A 17,538-nucleotide genomic window follows, 5' to 3' on the forward strand; every position below is an offset into this window, starting at 1 on the left:
TAAAGATATATCATATAATAAAGGAGCATGAAATAGACTTACATTCAAGAACTTTTCATATTGAACTGCAGATTCCATGGTATTGCTGGAATAATCCAATGTGTCCTTCCAGGAATGCATGAGGAATGCCAAACGCAACTGTCGACCTGCAATCACGTGACATTAACACAATGTTAAAACAGAGCACTGAAGCAATTAGGTCTGAATTAAAAAACTTAAAAATCATCTATATGAAAGAAGTAATAACTAGGCATTCTGATGACTTGAGTATAGTTCCAGAGTGTCAGATTCTCTGATCTACTTACATTCACATCTAAGAAAAATATGGTATTATAAACAAAATTTCCATTGAACACAAGTTTAAAGAGTGTACGGGAATCAGGGCTCTTAGTGGGTTTCAGGGAAATGCAGGAAACAGAGAACCTATCACGATTTCTGAATAGTTGGGTAGCAGATTACTGGAGTTTTACTTTAACAATAATAGTGAAAATGTTAGTTTAGTTACTTGTATTTGCATTCAGTGCTTCCTTGATGGTTATAAAATTTTTTAAAGATTTTGACATCTTGCAGCCTGCAATAGTAAGATGCCCAGTGTGGAGAAAGTAGCGAACCCAGTAGTCGTTGTCGAAATAGGCCTGTGGACAGAAAGCAATAACTTTAACAACACAACAACAATTGAGTACTATGATTTCATTCAGTCACCCTGCAGAATTGGAACATTTGAACTACCTTGCATCATGGAAAAAGATGCTGCAACAAGATCAGTTCCACTCTATACATTTTATTTCCTTGTTAAAATGCAAAATTTAAAACTTTTTAAGGCAAAGAATTTTGGTTCTAAATAATGGACCACGCTTTCTTTATTGGACACCAACATGAGAAATTCCAGTAGCACATGGGAGTACATTCAGAATAAAGATCCCTGATAACCTGTATAAGAAGTCTCAAATCAGGTCATGTGTGTACATAGGAAATCAACAGCTGATTTACCACAGTACTTACAAGAGATTCTAGCCATGGTTCAATTGGTAGCGCTCATGTCTGAATCAGAAGGCCATGAGCTCAAGTCTCATTCCAGAGTCTACTCAACTCTAAACCTTCTTCCAGTGGAATACTGAAGGAGTTCTACACTAACAGCAGGCATTTTCCAGATGCAGTATTTGACATGGGCTTCCACAACTCTTATTAGGTAAATAATAATTTACAGCAGAATTTTAAAGAAGCTTGTTCTTAAATCAAGATGACTAAAAACTGTTTCAGCATTATCAGAATGATGTTTGTGGAATCTTCCCTTGTATAAACCAGTGGCGCATGCCCTTTGTTACATCAGAATACAAATTTACGGCTCAGTAAGAGCCCTTTGGCCCACAATGTTGCACCATCCTTTTAACCAGCTCCTCAATCAATCTAACCCTACACAGTCCATAAGCCTTCATTTCCCTTTCATATCTGTCTATTTAAGAGCCTCTTAAAGACCCCTAATGTATCAGCTCTTACTTCCACCCCCAGTAGTGCATTCCAGACACCTACCACTCTGGAGATAAAACCTCTTTCTTCCCTAAACTTTCCTCTATTTACCTTAAAAGGATGTCCTCTGGTTAGTCATTGTTGTCCTAAGAAAATGCTGCTGGCTGTCAACTCTATCTATGCCTCTTATGATCTCAAACACCTCTACCAAGTCACTCCTAATCCCCCTTCACTCCAAAGAGAAAAGCCCTCAAAGTTCACAGCAAGTACATACACGTCACCACAGATCCATTTTCTTGTGGGCATTCACAGTAAATACAAGAAACCAGACAGTACCAATGAAAAAACACTCTCAACAGGTTGGATAACAATGTATAAAAGGCAAATATAAAAAAAAGCAGTAAATATTAAGGACATGCAGTGAAGAGTGAGAGTGAATCCATAGGTTGTGGCAACAGTTCAATAGTAGGGTAAGTGAATCTGAATGAAGTTAACATCTCTGGTTCAAGAGCCTGATGATTAATGGGTAACAAATGTTCTGGAACCTGGTGATGTGGATCCCAAATCTCCTGTACCTTCTTCCAGATGGCAGCACCGAGAAGAGCATGGCTGAGGTGGTGGGGGTCTTTAATGATGGATGCTGCTTTTTAGTAATAGTGCTCCAAGTAGATGTGCTCAATGATGGGGAGGGCTTTACTTGCGATGGAGTGGGCTGTACCCACCATCTTCTGTAGGCTTTTCCCATTCAAGGGCATTGGCATTTCCACACCAGGCTGTGATGCAACTTCAATCTACTCTACACTACACATCTGTTTGTCAAAGTTTTAGATGACATGCCGTATCTTCGCAAACTTCCAAGGAAGTAGAGGTGCTGCTGCTTTCTTTGTAATGGCACTTGCTTGCTAAACCTAGGACAGATCCTACGAAATGATAACACCAAGGAATTTCAAGTTGATGATGCTCTCCACCTCTGAAAATTGGCTCATGGACCTCTGGATTCAAGTCAATAATAATCAACTTCTTGGTCTTGCTGACATTGAGTAAGCGGTTGTTGTGGCACCACTCAGCCAGATTTTCAATCTCCCTCCTATGCTGATTCGTCACCACCTTTGATTTGGCCTGGGACAGCAAATTTAGATATATACAGGAGATGTGCTTAGCCTCACTCAACCTCTTCTCATAAGGCATTTTATCTAAACCAGGCTGTATCCTGGTAAATCTCCACTCCATGAAATCTTCACATTCTTCCTATAATGATGTGACCGCAACACAATACTCCAAGTGTGGTCTGACCAGAGTTTTATAGTGCTACAATATTACCTCACGGCTCTTGAACTCAATCTCCCAAAATGAAGGCCACATACCATGCACCTTCTCAACCACCCTAATGTGTGCAGCAACTTTGCGGGATCTATAGATTTGATGCATTTGTTCATCTATGAATCCTGCTGTTAACCATGTATTCTACCTTCCAGTTCAATGTTTCAAAGTGCATCAATTCACACTTTTCTGGATTGAACTCCACCTGCCACTTCTCAGCCCAGCTCCACAATCTGCTCATGTCCACAACAACCTTCTACACAATCCACAACATCACCAACCTTTGTGTCATCCGCAAACCCTACTGACCTACCTTTGACATCCTCAACCAAGTCCTTTATAAAAACCATAAAGAACTGGTGTTGCAGAACAGATCCTGAGGAACACCACTCGTCATTTACCTCCAGGCAAGATGTGCTCCATCCACTACCACCCTCTGTCTCCTGTGGGCAGCAATTCTGAACCTATGCTGCCAAGCTTCCATGCATCCCACAACTCGTGATGTTCTGGATGAGCCTTCCATGGGGAACCTTGTCAAACGCCTTACTAAAATCCACATCCAGCACTCTACCTTGTAGCTTCCCAGGAGTTGTATTTCTTGGGTCATTAACTACACAATGACAGCTGAGGATGTCATGCAGGTATTCTTTACAGGTCATAACAGTCTACCATCAAATTGACTGAAGGAGAGGGAATATACTTATACAAATGCTTTGCTGTTTGTTCCTTTCCACGTCTAGTGGTGCATTGGGCAGCAGCCTGGCCATTTCTTTGGCATTTGTCTGTTTATCTTTTAAATATATAAACCAGTTCAGTTGCTAGTTCAACCCTCAACCCAGCACAGATGGAAAGCGTGCAAGGAGCTGGCTGGATTCCAACCCAGGACCACTTGCCTCGAAGTCTAGTGCAGATGCCACTACAGCACCAGCCGGCTATACAAATGCTTTATGCACTTATAAAGCTGAAGTATTCAATTTAGAGTCCTTTCATGGCTTCTTGCACTTATATGGCCATAACCAAGTTCCATCTAATGAATGTAATTTAGAATTATGGCTGAAGGTATTCAAAAGCCCATAATAAATGTATTTAATGCCCCAAAGTGGATATACTTTCTGGAGTAAACAAACAACCATAATCTATACCATGCCTACCAACATTGAATTGAATAGAATGATCTTTATTGTCATTATACATAGGTACAGTGAAACTGTCTGGCTTCCTCTCAGGCAATTAAATAAAACGGTAGATGGAAAACAAGACTAATAGAAAAAACAGTTTTAAATAGATAAGTAGCAGAAAATAAGTTACAGCAGCACCAGAATATCACAGTAATGCACAGAGTGCCATTAGTGCAAGTATTTCGAGTTCTTGTGTATGCATGTATGTGCTCACAGTTTCAGTCATTGTTCTGTGGGAGTGGTGTGATGGAGGTCACAGCTCTAGGATAGAAGCTGTTCCTCAGTTTATTTGTTCCGGCTTTTAGTGTCCTGAACCTTTTGCTGGATGGCAGTGGGTCAAACGGAGTGGCTGGGGTGTGTGGTGTCTCCGATTATGCTGATTGCTTTCCTCCTGAGTCTGCTGGAGTAGATGGTGCCCAGTCCTGGGAGCTCCAGCCAAGTAGCAGAAATTTAAGGTCTTTTTTGCATACCTGAAGCAATACTATTGGAATTTTACGACGAAGGGTTTCGGCCTGAAACGTCGACTGCACCTCTTCCTATAGATGCTGCTTGGCCTGCTGCGTCACCAGCAACTTTGATGTATGTTGTCTATTGGAATTTTATCTGGCCTGATATACCAAACCTTTTCTGCTTTTTTTCTAGCTATCTACTCAGAACTTCTAGAGGAAACAAGATACATTATTCAGAGCTTCATTTTGCATTTCCAGTGTTCTGGCCATGCTGCACTTTGTGAATGAGATAAAATGTAAGATAATTTTACAAAACATGGAATCTTAAAGTCTTAATTCATCGCAACACATTTTCTGTAGTGCTAATAGGTAATACAGGACTAAATATCCACAGGAGCTCATGTGCAATATATCCTTTCAGTCAAATCATATTCAGCTTTTTATAGTTTCACAACATTGCGAAGGTTGTACCTTAAAGTTGCAGAAAAGATTTCAACAACCAGCCCCTGATGTTAATTACCTCAGACTGGGCCAATTCATTGTCATGGTGAGGAAACCTCAGGTCAAACCCTCCTCCATGGATGTCCATGGATTCTCCAAGAATCGTACCCGCCATTGCTGAGCATTCAATATGCCACCCGGGACGTCCCTGCCAGGGTAGAGGGAAACAAGAGAATGGGATTAGATGACAAGGCTCTGTTGAAAATTGCACTTGATATGAAATATCAAGTACTGTACATGAAAAAGGCTAACAGATGGAATGGTAACTGATGTAGTGGTGAAAACTAAAAACATGCTGCAGCCACAATTGTCACTAGATACGGGAGTTATCAGAAGTCTGGTGGATTTGAACTGGTTCAAAACAAAAAGGAGATGAAGAGATTTTGCAAATGCTGGAAATTTGAGCAACACACACCAAATGACAGTCAATTGTTTCAAAGTTCAAACTGAATTATTTTGTTTTTTTTTTTATAATCAAAGTACTTGTGTTACCATACACTTGCCTGAGATTCATTTTGTTGCAGGCACTTACAGGGGGGAAAATAGAATTTTAAGAAACTATACATAAAGACTGAAACACCAATTGCAAAAAGACAACTGTTCCTGAATCTGATGGTGTGGGGCCAAAGGCTTCTGTACCTCCTGTCCGATGGTACTAATGAGAAGAGGGCATGGCCTAGGTGGTAGGGGGTCTTTGATGATAGATGTTGCTTTCTTGAAGCAGCGTTGCATGTAAGTGTACTCAACGGTGGGGAAGGCTTTGCCTATGATGGACTGGCTGTATCCACCACTTTCCATGACCTTTCCTGTTGCAGGGCATTAGTGACCATACCAGTCCATGACGCAACAAGTTAGGATACTCTCCACTGTGCATATATAGAGGTGTCAAAGATTTTGGTGACTTGCCAAATCAATGCAAACTTAAGAAATTACAGGTGGTGGTGTACTTTCTGTGTGATGATCTCTCACTCAATGTCAATAAGACCAAGGAACTGATTGTAGACTTCAGGAGAAGGAAACCGGAGGTCCATGAGCCAGTAATCATTGGAAGACTAGTGATGGGAAGGATCAGTAACTTTAAATTCCTGTGTGTCACTATCTCAGAGGATCTGTCCAGGATCCATCATATAACTATAATTGCAAAGCAAGCTCAACAGCACCTCTATTTCCTCAGGAGTCTGTGGAGATTCACCACGTGATCAAAAACCTTGACAAACCTCTACAGATGTGTAGTGGAAAGTGTATTAACTGGCTGCATTACGGCCAGGTATGGGTACATCAATGCTTTTGAGTGAAAAATCCTACAAAAGGTAGTGGATTCAGCCCAGTACATCACGGGTAAAATCCTCCCAACCGTTGAGGACATCTACAAGAAACATTGCCGTAGAAAAGCAGCGTCCACAAATCCTCACCAGCCAAGCTGTGCTATTTTCTCACTGCTGCCATCAGGTGGAAGGTACAAGTACCTCAGGACTCTCACCACCAGGTTCAAGAACAGTTACTACCCCTCAACCATCAGGATCTTGAACAAAAGGGGTCAACTACACTCACTTAAGGACTCTTATCTTGTTATTTCATGCTCGTTATTTATTGATATTTACTTATATCTGCAATTCCACAGTTTGTCATCTATTGATCCTGTTTACAGTTACTGTTCTATAGATTTGCTAAGTATGCTTATAGAAAAAGAATTGCAGGGTTGTATGTGATGGAACATATATACACTCTGATAATAAGCTTTACCTTACATTGTTTGACGCTTAAGTGCTGGTCCCAGGACACATTCTCTGATATGATGATGCCATTTTATTTGAGTCAAAAATAGTCAGCGCTTTGAATGTTCCAGGTTAATGAATGAAAATCAATATTAAGATAAATTGTGTTCAACTAATTTAATAGGATTCTTTGAAAAAGAGTGAATGCTGATGAGTGTAGTGCAATTGATATTATTTTGTTTTTAGAATGTTTTTGACAAGGTTTTAGAAAATGCAGATGCAAGCAAAGGAAAAGCCCATGAAACTATGAAATTAAGCCTGAAAAAGCTGTACATAATTAGCACATCGGGTGATATCAGGAAAGAGGTACCATTTAAGGTCAATGATCCTTTGTCTGAACAAAAAATCAGAATGGAAATATGACTCTTGCTGAATACCAGTAATAAGTGGCAAACAATCAGTGGCAGTTTTATTAGGAACACCTGCTCATTAATGTAAATATCTAATCAGCCAATCACCTGGCAGCAACTCAATGCACAAAAGCATGCAGACATGGTCAGAAGATTCAGTCATTGTTCAGACTATACAACAGAGTGGGGAAGAAATGCGATCCAAGTGGAATGTTAAATAATTGTTGGTGTCAGATGGGGTGGTTTGAGTATCTCAGAAACTGCTGATCTCTTGGGATTTTCATGCACAACAGTCTCTGGAGTTTACAGAGAATGGTGTGAAAGCAACTTGTTGATGAGAGAGATCAGAAGAGAACGGCTAGAGGAATGCAACAGTAACTCAAAAAAACACGTATTACAACAGCGGTGTGCTGACAAAAAGGCCTGCACATACCATATAAAAAACCTCTTTAAAAGTGGCAAAACAAGTTTAAAAGTCTATTGGAAAATTAAAAGGATTTTTGGATTAACAGAAGTAACAGTACAAAGGCAAGGAAATTATGCAGAATTATTAATTTCCCATTGGGTCTCAGGAGAAAACTGCATTCTCTTTGAAGCATCACAATTCAGAAGGATATTGAAGTACAGAAAGTAAGCACATAATGCAAGTACGGATGTGGGTCTTATGGATAAACTGGAAAATTAATGTTTTTATTACAAAGATTACAGTATTCAGTATCACAAGGGTTTGAAAAACTTCCAGTAGAAAAAAAGTTGAGACCAGAAAAGACAGCAGGAATTGTTATTTCTCAACACAATGCTTCAGCAGTTGCACAAGCTGAGTCAACATGGGTATTCCTCAGTTTAAGAATGCTTAATTGATGGAATTTTCACTACAATTGACACTTTGAAGTTGGTATCTTCAACTTCTGAACCTAGTTTTGCTGTAACAAATAGCAAAACACTCTGCCATAGGAACAAATGGTATCAAAAAGCACATAATATTTTTTTGGCCAGCTTTTACAATAATTTTCCAAGAATATGTTCCTTTCACAAGTGGAAAAATAATGATTAGTAACAGTCAATAATGAGGATAAATAACTGAAGGGAAAATATTTAATGGTAAAGGGGTTGCTGAAGAGGACAGAACTGTGAATGACTTCCTGTGCTGCATTGTTACAACATCGATGCTACACTGCATAACCACACCTAAAAAGTTGAGGCGTGGAACGGTTAATATTACATTTCAAGGAGCTGATGACAGACCTGTGCCTGTCTGCAGTTAGACTGAAATCGACACTGAATTGTTCTCTACCAGTTTCAATTCCTTCATTAAATGACCTACATTCAAAAGCATGCTTAGCCTCAGCTCCAGCTTAACCATATGTATGATCTACGACAGATGTAGGACATAGTTCTTACCTTTCCCCAGGGTGAATCCCAGGATGGTTCTCCAGGCTTTGAGGCCTTCCACAGTGCAAAGTCATTGGGAGAACGCTTCTCACTGAGCCGCTCAGCCGAAATACTCAGATCACCTAAAAATAAAATTAAGAACATTTTTCCCGTATCCATGAAATTGAAATTAATGATTTCTTTTGCATTATGTAGTCTCCCTGTCACATGTAAATTAGAATCAAGAGGTCATCACATGGCCTCATAAGCATGATCCAACATGTCATGAAATATAGGTTGATCTCATACAGCCATTGAATTATACAGCACAGAAAAAGGCCTTTGGGAAAAATTCCACATGGATGTGATGAACCAATCTACACTAATGCCATTTATCATATCGGAATTGTGATTACATACATCTCACTGTGCTCCCGTATCCACAATCTGTTCAACTCCTTGCTAAGACAATATTTGTCCAATACCTCACTATTCTGATTATGCACTATTTATTGTAACTTAGTAATTTTTTACATCTTGCACTGTACCACCGCCACAAAAAATAAAGCAAATTTCATGACACCCTATATGTCAGTGATAAGAAATTTGATTTGGACTCTTCCCTTAAACATTCTCAAAGACTGCTTCCACAACCCTTTGAGGAAGAGAACTGAAACGACCTTCAAAAGTAACAGAAATTAGACTACATTTCCTATTCTAAGCACATTTCTAGATTCTTCCGCATCCACCCTCCAAATTTGCCCCAAGATTTTATATCTTAAAAAAAATCCCCTCTTAATCTTCTAAACTCTAATAGGCACAAGCCTAGCATGTCCATCCTCTATTCAAGAGACAACCACCCACTTTGATTGCATTAACATTCTTCCTTAAATAAATAGATCAACACTGTACAGAGGGTTTTCCATATGAATGAAAACAGAATCAGGAAAATTCATAGCAGAGAGAGAGATGATTTAGCAAGGACCTGTGCCAATTAAAATGGGTTATTTAGACTAATTTGACTTTTTAAGCTTTTAGTCCATAAATCTGCTGGTTAGTCATGGAGTTCCAAATCCTCAGCACCCTCATGTGAAAGAGATCAATTCCCCTCCAATTGAATTATCAATTAAATTTCCCATTACCCTATTATCAATAAAATCAGCCTCCACCCTATTCAAAAACTCTCTTCATAGCTACAGTGATCCTACCCTATCAAAAGCATCTGTAAATCTATTTGGTACTGCCTTCTGTGATCACATCACTCTTGCAACACAGCAAACAGACACACAATTCAGGCTTTGGAGTCCTGACATAACCTCCCTGCTTGTGTTTTCAAGTTCTTTTTAGCCCCTTATTTATTAGTTGATCAAACATATTCAAGAATCTATTATGGAGGGATATGGTCCGTGTGCAGGTCAGTGGGACTAGGCAGAAAATAGTTCGGCACAGCCAAGAAGGACCAAAAGGCCTGCTTCTGTGCTGTAGTTTCTATGGTTTCTAATCTGTGATGCAAATCTCAAGAACCCTCCACTTCCAAACTTCATTGTATCCTATTTGGTTTACCTGGTTTGTTTTTCCAAATACATTTGCCCCCAGAACTGATGTCATTTGCTGCTTTTCTCCCTCATCTAGTCCAGTGAAACTAACCTACAGCCCAACTATTATCTTCCATTTTCTTATGATGTTAAAGGAGTCTGTTTTCCCCAGCAAGTTTATGCAGGCTCCTAGAGCACTCCCTCACTTACTTCCTTGTGCTCCATTTCTCCACGTGGCCATTCACTCTCCCCGATTCACTTACCGTGTAATATCTTCTCTACTCTAGTAGCAACTTATAGTAGCCACAGCATATAGGCGAGGAAACCTACCCAAGTCACAGTGAGAATGTGCAAGCTCTCCACAAAGGCAGCACCTGAGGTCAGGATAAACCTGGATTGCTGGAGCCACGCAGCCACAGCTCCACTATTTGTACTAGATACAAGAGACCATCGACGGTTCAACTTGTCCTCCTGTTGAGCGCGTGTAAGCTATGCAATGTGAGCCCTCCCAGGGAACCTGTAAACCTGTCAACTTACCCTTTTTCCTCAAAGGGATTGTACGCACACATACACACGTGCGCAAACATATACAGATGTACTTGCTGCTTGAATTCTTACCTTCTCCTTCATGTAATGCTTGCTGGTCTCCAACTGCCTCAGGCACTAGTTTGGCATACGAATGCTTTTCACTGCCGTCAAATTTCACTGTGTCAAAGTACACAGAACCATTGGAGACATACCTGGTGGAATATAACCAAGAGACATTTACTGAATATAAACCACAAGCTACCTCCCAAAAATAATGGAGATACAATAGACGGCAGATGCAGGAATCTGGAGCAACAAATGTGCTGGAGGAACTCAGCAGGTTATGTGGCATCCATGGAAGAAAAGAAACTGTCGATGTTAAGTTAAAACTCTGCATCAGGACTCTCCAAGATCAAGCTCTCCCAAGATTTATTAACAAATTTCCCCAGTGTAATCCAGTCAAACATACTTTCTATTCTATGCTGATATTTTGTCTTCATGTCTGCATTCAAATATCACACACAAATTCTTTTGTCCATAGCCAGAACCATTTGTTCAATCTAGCATTATTATTTCACAAGCCAGTTCAGATCTCTAACAAATCAGTCCATTTTTAAAAAAAAAATTTCAACTTTGGGGAAAATTGTCCCCCCCACCCCCTGAGCAAATTCCATTGTTTACAGATCATCTTAGATATTCAAGAGCAAATTGTTCCTCCAGGGTGGTACCTCTGAAATCATCTTTTCTGCTTCCATCAACTTTAAATATGAATCTAGTTCCCAGAAGTTCATTGATCTCTGAAACTGAAGATCCCAACTCCAGTCTCTTCCATCCCCTTATGCCTGCTCCATCATTCAGTGAGATCATCATTGATCAGTGCCGCTTTCCTGAATTGACCCACATTCTTCTATTTTGTTGACATCTAAAAATTTATATATTTATACAGTATTTTTCAGTCTTGAATGCACTCAGCATTGAGCCAAGGATTCACTGCTCTCCAAGAGAAGACATTTCTTTTCATCTCTACCCTAAATGGCTGACTGCTTATCTGGAGACAATAACTGATTTTGGACATCCCAGCCAGGAGAAACAGTTTCCTTATCTACCATGTTAAAATAGGTTTCAGTATGATTGTGCTTTGATGTTGCACTCTATGTAGAGCATGAGCATATTGCAAATCCCACTGCTCTACCCGCACAGGTCATCTAGTCCATTTTTTTGTATGGAGAAGAATGGCTGTGAGGAACAGCTTTCTGAATCAACTTGAGTTTTCCTTACTGTTCAAAAGTGCTTTTAATAGTTTTGTATTAACTAGTAACTGATTGTTAAGGCATTTCTGAATGGTAGGGGCATTGTGCTGATGTGATCCCACTATATGCAAGGCCGTGTTGCTCACAAGTGTAGAAAGGTTAAGGTCGATAATTGAATTAAATGTCAGCAGTATCTGCAAGTAACTGCATGCTGGCAAGCTCCAGTCCTTTACATTTGCTTAATCTGCCTCCCTGATCTGGTTCCTCAATCATCTTGCTCATGTAAAATTGCAATTGGAATTCATTATGAATCAGATGAAGTATGCAATCCAAAAGGTTACAGTTATTCTCTGGTTATATCTTCACTACAATAATTCCACATTTAATCCCATTAAAACAAAAACTATTCTGTTAGAACAACCTTCCACAGAAGCAAACACTTACCCATAGTGATTATCTACCACTTTCTGGACGAATTGTACAATCTCTGGAATATACTCACTCACTCGAGTTAAAACATCAGGAGGCAGAACCTGTAGAAAAACACATTTAGAACATGCTGTATTCAGAAAAGTTTTAAAACAACACACCATGGAGAAAAAAAATAGACTATACTTAAAAATAGCAGTGTAGCTCTCACACATTGCTGCAGTGGTCTCATGATCTTTCAGAATAATATACGAAAGAATTGCACAATAGATTCTCTCCCTAGGAGGCACTTATGTATTTCATCTGTTTTATTGGTTTCACAATTTTCTTTATACCAGTGAAAGACTTAATAGCATTTCAAACTGGAAAAGCATCATCGTATTAATTACTGTTTTTCATATAACAGACTTGTACTTCCAACATGTTTAATTTATCTGCAAATGTATTACTTTTAAATGTGAAATTTGCAACAGTAACTTATGTTGCTCGACTCAAATATTATTAGTGGAATGGAATGCAAAGAGTAAATTATTTTTCTCTTAGGACACTGCTTTCTGTTTGTAAGTTGACCACTAAATCACAGAACAGAGACACTGAGTCCTATTATAGCAGTTCACTAAATGTGTTATGAACTGCCTGCTGTGGTACTGCATTTATTGAATGAACCTATGAATTAGGAGCAAGGAGGAGCAACTTGGCTTCGAGCCGGAACTGCTATTTATTAAGCTATCTGCTGATCTGACTGACTCAACTCCACTTTCCTGCGTACTTACACTCAGTAACACTCTACAGGTGCACTGCTTGCTAATACAAATAACTAATCAGCCAATCATCTGGCAGCAGTTCAATGCACAACAGCATGGAGACATGGTCAAGCTGTTCTGTTGTTGTTCAGACCAAACATCAGAATGGGGAAGAAATGTGATCTAATTGACTTTGAATGTGGAATGATTGTTGGTGCCAGCTGGGTAGTTTGAGTATTTCAGAAACTGCTGATCTCCTGGGATTTTCATGCACAACAGTCTCTAGAGTTTACAGAGAATGGTACAAAAAACAAAACATCCAGTGAATGGCAGTTCTGTGGGTAAAAACGCCTCATCAGTGAGAGAGATCAGAGGAGAATGGCCAGACTAGTTCAAGCTGGCAGGAAAGTGACAGTAACTCAAATAACCACGCGTTTCAATGGTGGTGTGCAGAAAAGCATCTGAATGCACAAGGTAAAGGAGGTAGCTAATAAAGTGGTCACCAGGTGTACGGCAACCTTCCTTTACTTATCAAAAGACTACCTATCTGTGCCATATATATAAAAATCAAAGCACCTAATGAGTTCCAAAGACTTCCAACTCAGGAAAAATAAGCCTTAGCTTTCATCTTAAGTGATTTTATCTTACGCCTTTTTTTATAATTTAAATTATTTATTCTTATTTTACAAAGCAGCACAGCAGATCACAGAGCAGATACAGTACAGCATATTTACACAGCCATCCCATGACAGGAAAACAAATAAAACTTAGACAGAAAAGATCTAATTTAAGTTTAAATTAACATACAACCAAAATTGATCCCATGCGTCTTGCGCTTTCCCCTCACTGTTAATTCTTCCCAGCATGTGTTCATATGATGAAATCTTAATCATTTCCTCAGTCCATTCCTTCACAGTGGGACATCTGGGCTTTCACCCCCCCCCCAGTTTTGTACCTTGGCATCTTACACCTTTCATTATTATGCAGTGAATCCAATTCTAGACTTGCTCACCCGCTAAACATCTCTGCTGTCAAGGTTACTCAGAATTAGAATTTTTCATCAAATCCTCTATCTTTACACTTTAGTACCCAATATCATGCTTCTTAACATAGGAGACCATTACAGTATATGGTTCTGCAGACGTGGTTTCAGTACCCTACGTAGTTGGAGCATACCCTGTGTAGATTTGTATTCAATTCATCTTATAATAAACAATTAACAGCCCTGCCGAAGGGTCTCGGCCCGAAACGTCGACTGTACTTGTTTCTTTTCCCCCCCATAGATGCTGCCTGACCTGCTGAGTTCCTCCAGCATTTTGTGTGTGTTGCTCAGACTTCCAGCATCTGCAGGATTTTCTCGTTTGTGAATTAACAATTATGGCGGTTTTCCCAGTTACTTCCTACACCTGCATACTAACGTTTGGTGAATTATGCACTGGGATACTGGGATCATTCTGCAATACACCCTGTAATTTCTTACCATTTATGTCGATGCTCCAGATCTTTGCCCACTCAGTTAATCTAGCTATACATTTTTGTGGGCTCATTACACACGATCCATTACCCAATTTCAATATATTGTAAAAATGTGGGGAAAAAAAATGGAGGAGCAATTAAAAAAAAAATTGAGCAACAATTCGGGTGACACACCATTCACTACATCATGCCAACCAGAAAATAGTCTCATTCATACCCATTCTGTTTCTTGTCAGCCTGCCAATCAATGATCGATCAACGTTAACTTCTACACCATGGACATTTTGAAACAGCACAATCAAATACTTTCTGGAAACCTTGGGAGTGTACATCCACTAGTTCCCCTTTATCCACCTGCTCATTTTACCACAGTACTGGATTATTTGTTATTTGCCTATTGTATAATGGCACTGGTTTGTTTGTGACCTATAACTAGGCATTGAATAAGACATTGGAGCAGAAATAATCCATTTGGCCCATCGAATCTGCTCCGCCAGTCAATCATAGCTGATTCATTATTTCTCTCATTTCCATTCTCCTGCAACCTTAATAATCAATTTATCAACCTCCGCTTTTTATATCCCCAATGTCTTGGCTCCATAGCCGTCTGTGGCAATGAATTGCACAAATCCACCACCCTCTGGTTAAAGAAATTCCTCATCTGTTCTTCTATTCTGAGGTGTGTCCTCAGGTCCTGGACTCCTCCACTATTGGAAACCTCTCCACGCCTACTCTATCTAGGCCTCTCAACACGCACCCCCCCTGCCCCCATTTCTTCTAAACTCCAGTGATTACAGGCTCCGAGCCACCAAATACTCCACATACATCAACTCTCTCATTCCTGTGAACCTCCTCTGGACCTTCCCAATGCCAGCACTTCTGTCTCAGATAAGGAGCCCAAATCTGCTCACAATACTCCAAGTGTGGTCTGACCAAAGCCTTTTAAAACCTGACCATTACATCCCTGCTATTTTGTGATCAGAGCATCAGATGTATGCAACTTGCCCCATTATATCATGGTGCTGAGAGGATTCCCAATTGTACAATAATTGTTCCAAATGCACCATGGTTGTTGGGATTAACAACATTATCTTAATGTGTTAAATAAACTGCAGCAAACATTGCTATGAAAACTTACGTTGAGTGCATCCATATCTCTGTGATATTCTCCTTCCCAGTACTTAGGAAGCTTCGTAAAGATGGAGTTATCAGTCACTTGACTTCCAAACTGAGCATCCAACCAATCAGATATTATATCCTTTGCTTCAACCAATAAGGCCTATTAATAACAAGAATTGTAAATAGCCCATTAGATAAAATTAGTATCGTATTCCAGCCTTGGATTAGACACAGTCCACCAGAGGTACAAACCCATGAACTCCTGGGATCAACAGCTGCCTACTTACTAATTTGTAGAATGCAGCTTTTAAACATTTGTACCATTTAGTTATCCACCTGTACCCTCCTATTCTTTTGGAACATGTTCATATGCTGCGGACCTTCGTCGTGTTTAAGTGCAGTTTATGAAAATTTGTCAAATACATCCAAACAGCGTGAAGTACTGTACATACAGCGTAACACTCAAGGAACGGCTGGGCTAATGTTTCGTGCAGTTTCAGTCACTACACCATTGAAAAGACAGTGCAGTGACTGAGCACGAATAAGAATGCAGAAGAGATTCACCAGGATGTTGCCCGATATGGAGCGCTTTAATTGCAAGGAGAGATTGGACAGGATTGCTCGAGCGCAAGAGGCTGAGGGGTGATCTCACACCTGTTTAGCATAGGTAGTCAAAGAATGTAGGAGAGTGTAAAACTAGAAGACAGTTTTAATGTGAGAAGGAAAATGCTTAATGGAAATCTGAGTAGGAGGGATCTCCAGAGGGCAGTGGCTATACACATCAAGCAGCCAGAGGAGTTAGTAAAGGTAGGTGCAATAAAGGTGTTCGTAAGAAATGTTTGGATAGGTATACAAACAGGAATAGACAGAAATAGGCGAAATGTGAGAAAATTAGATTAGAAAAGACTGGCATCTTGGTCAGCATGGAGGATCTGGGCCAAAGGGTGCCACGGTAGTGCAGTGGTTAGTGCAACTCTACTACAGCTCGAGGCATTGGAGGTCAGAGTTCAATCCCAGCATCCTCTGCAAGGAGTTTGCGCATCCTCCCCATGGAATGCATGGGTATCTGCCAGGTGCTCCAGTTCCCTCCCACAGTCCAAAGACACAACAGTTGGGTTAATCGGTCATTGTAAATTGTCCCGTGATTAGGCTTGGGTTTAATAAATAAATAATAAATCTGTGGGTTGCTGGTTTCACAGTTCTAAGGGCTGGAAGGGCTGATTCCACATTGCATCTCAATAAAATAAAAAGGGCCTGTTTCTGTGCTGTATAACTCAATACAGAACGTTTCAAAACATTTTACTGAGATAGTGGTTGAACAGTGGAATGACTTTTCAATAATGACAATAATGACTTCATTATATCAACCAATTTATTAAGTGTGATATATTTATTGAAAATCTGGAACACTTGGGGAAAACATCAGCAAATTGAAAGGTAATTGCGGATAGAAATTATCATCTGTACACATAGCAACAGCATCTGCTAGGGTGAGCGGTGTTCAAAAATCAACTAGAATTAAGAGATAACAGTACCTACGAAGATTATTTACAGTTAAAGGAAATGTGAATTCAAGGGCATAGCAGATGAGTGTTTATTTTGTATATGCAAGCATAACAGATTATTGAAGAAACGTGTTATACTGTTTTATGAGCCTTAACCCAGTTTTACACCACCCTAATGGGTGAAGGTTGAATGACAGATTAGTAACAGAGGGGGAATGAGGTGACCCCCCACCCCCCACCCACAGCAGTAAGAACTTACAACTCTACTCAAGTCCTCTTAGATCCCAGTCAAAGTAACTGGCAAGCCATCGGCTTGGTTGAGTCATACCTGGGCTTGCTTGTCAAGCTCCTCATTTGGAATTGCCCGTTCCATTGATTCCTCCAATAATTTAACAGATGACAAAACTGCAGTATTTATCTTCTCCAGCATCTGTTTCTTGTCTGGATCTGTAGTTTCATTGAGTTTCACAGTAAAAGGCTAAGAGACAAATGAAGATAAAAACAATTCATAAAAGAATATTATAATAGTATTCTAATGACAT

General features: G+C 39.8%; 1 protein-coding gene across 2 annotated transcripts in view; it reads right to left on the reverse strand.

The window, feature by feature from the left end:
* cars1 (cysteinyl-tRNA synthetase 1) overlaps window positions 1–17,538 on the reverse strand; it is a 69,615-nt gene that overhangs the window by 28,470 nt on the left and 23,607 nt on the right. For both annotated transcript variants that reach the window (XM_063063223.1, XM_063063222.1), the window contains 8 exons: window positions 17,325–17,474; window positions 15,511–15,651; window positions 12,169–12,257; window positions 10,565–10,686; window positions 8,442–8,554; window positions 4,935–5,063; window positions 506–635; window positions 43–146 (listed from right to left, as the gene is read on the reverse strand). In XM_063063223.1, the coding sequence (XP_062919293.1) occupies window positions 43–146; window positions 506–635; window positions 4,935–5,063; window positions 8,442–8,554; window positions 10,565–10,686; window positions 12,169–12,257; window positions 15,511–15,651; window positions 17,325–17,474 (978 nt within the window). The remainder of the gene's footprint in view (window positions 1–42; window positions 147–505; window positions 636–4,934; window positions 5,064–8,441; window positions 8,555–10,564; window positions 10,687–12,168; window positions 12,258–15,510; window positions 15,652–17,324; window positions 17,475–17,538) is intronic.

The sequence above is a fragment of the Mobula hypostoma genome, chromosome 11, assembly GCF_963921235.1.
Source record: "Mobula hypostoma chromosome 11, sMobHyp1.1, whole genome shotgun sequence".
Lineage (NCBI taxonomy): Eukaryota > Metazoa > Chordata > Chondrichthyes > Myliobatiformes > Myliobatidae > Mobula > Mobula hypostoma.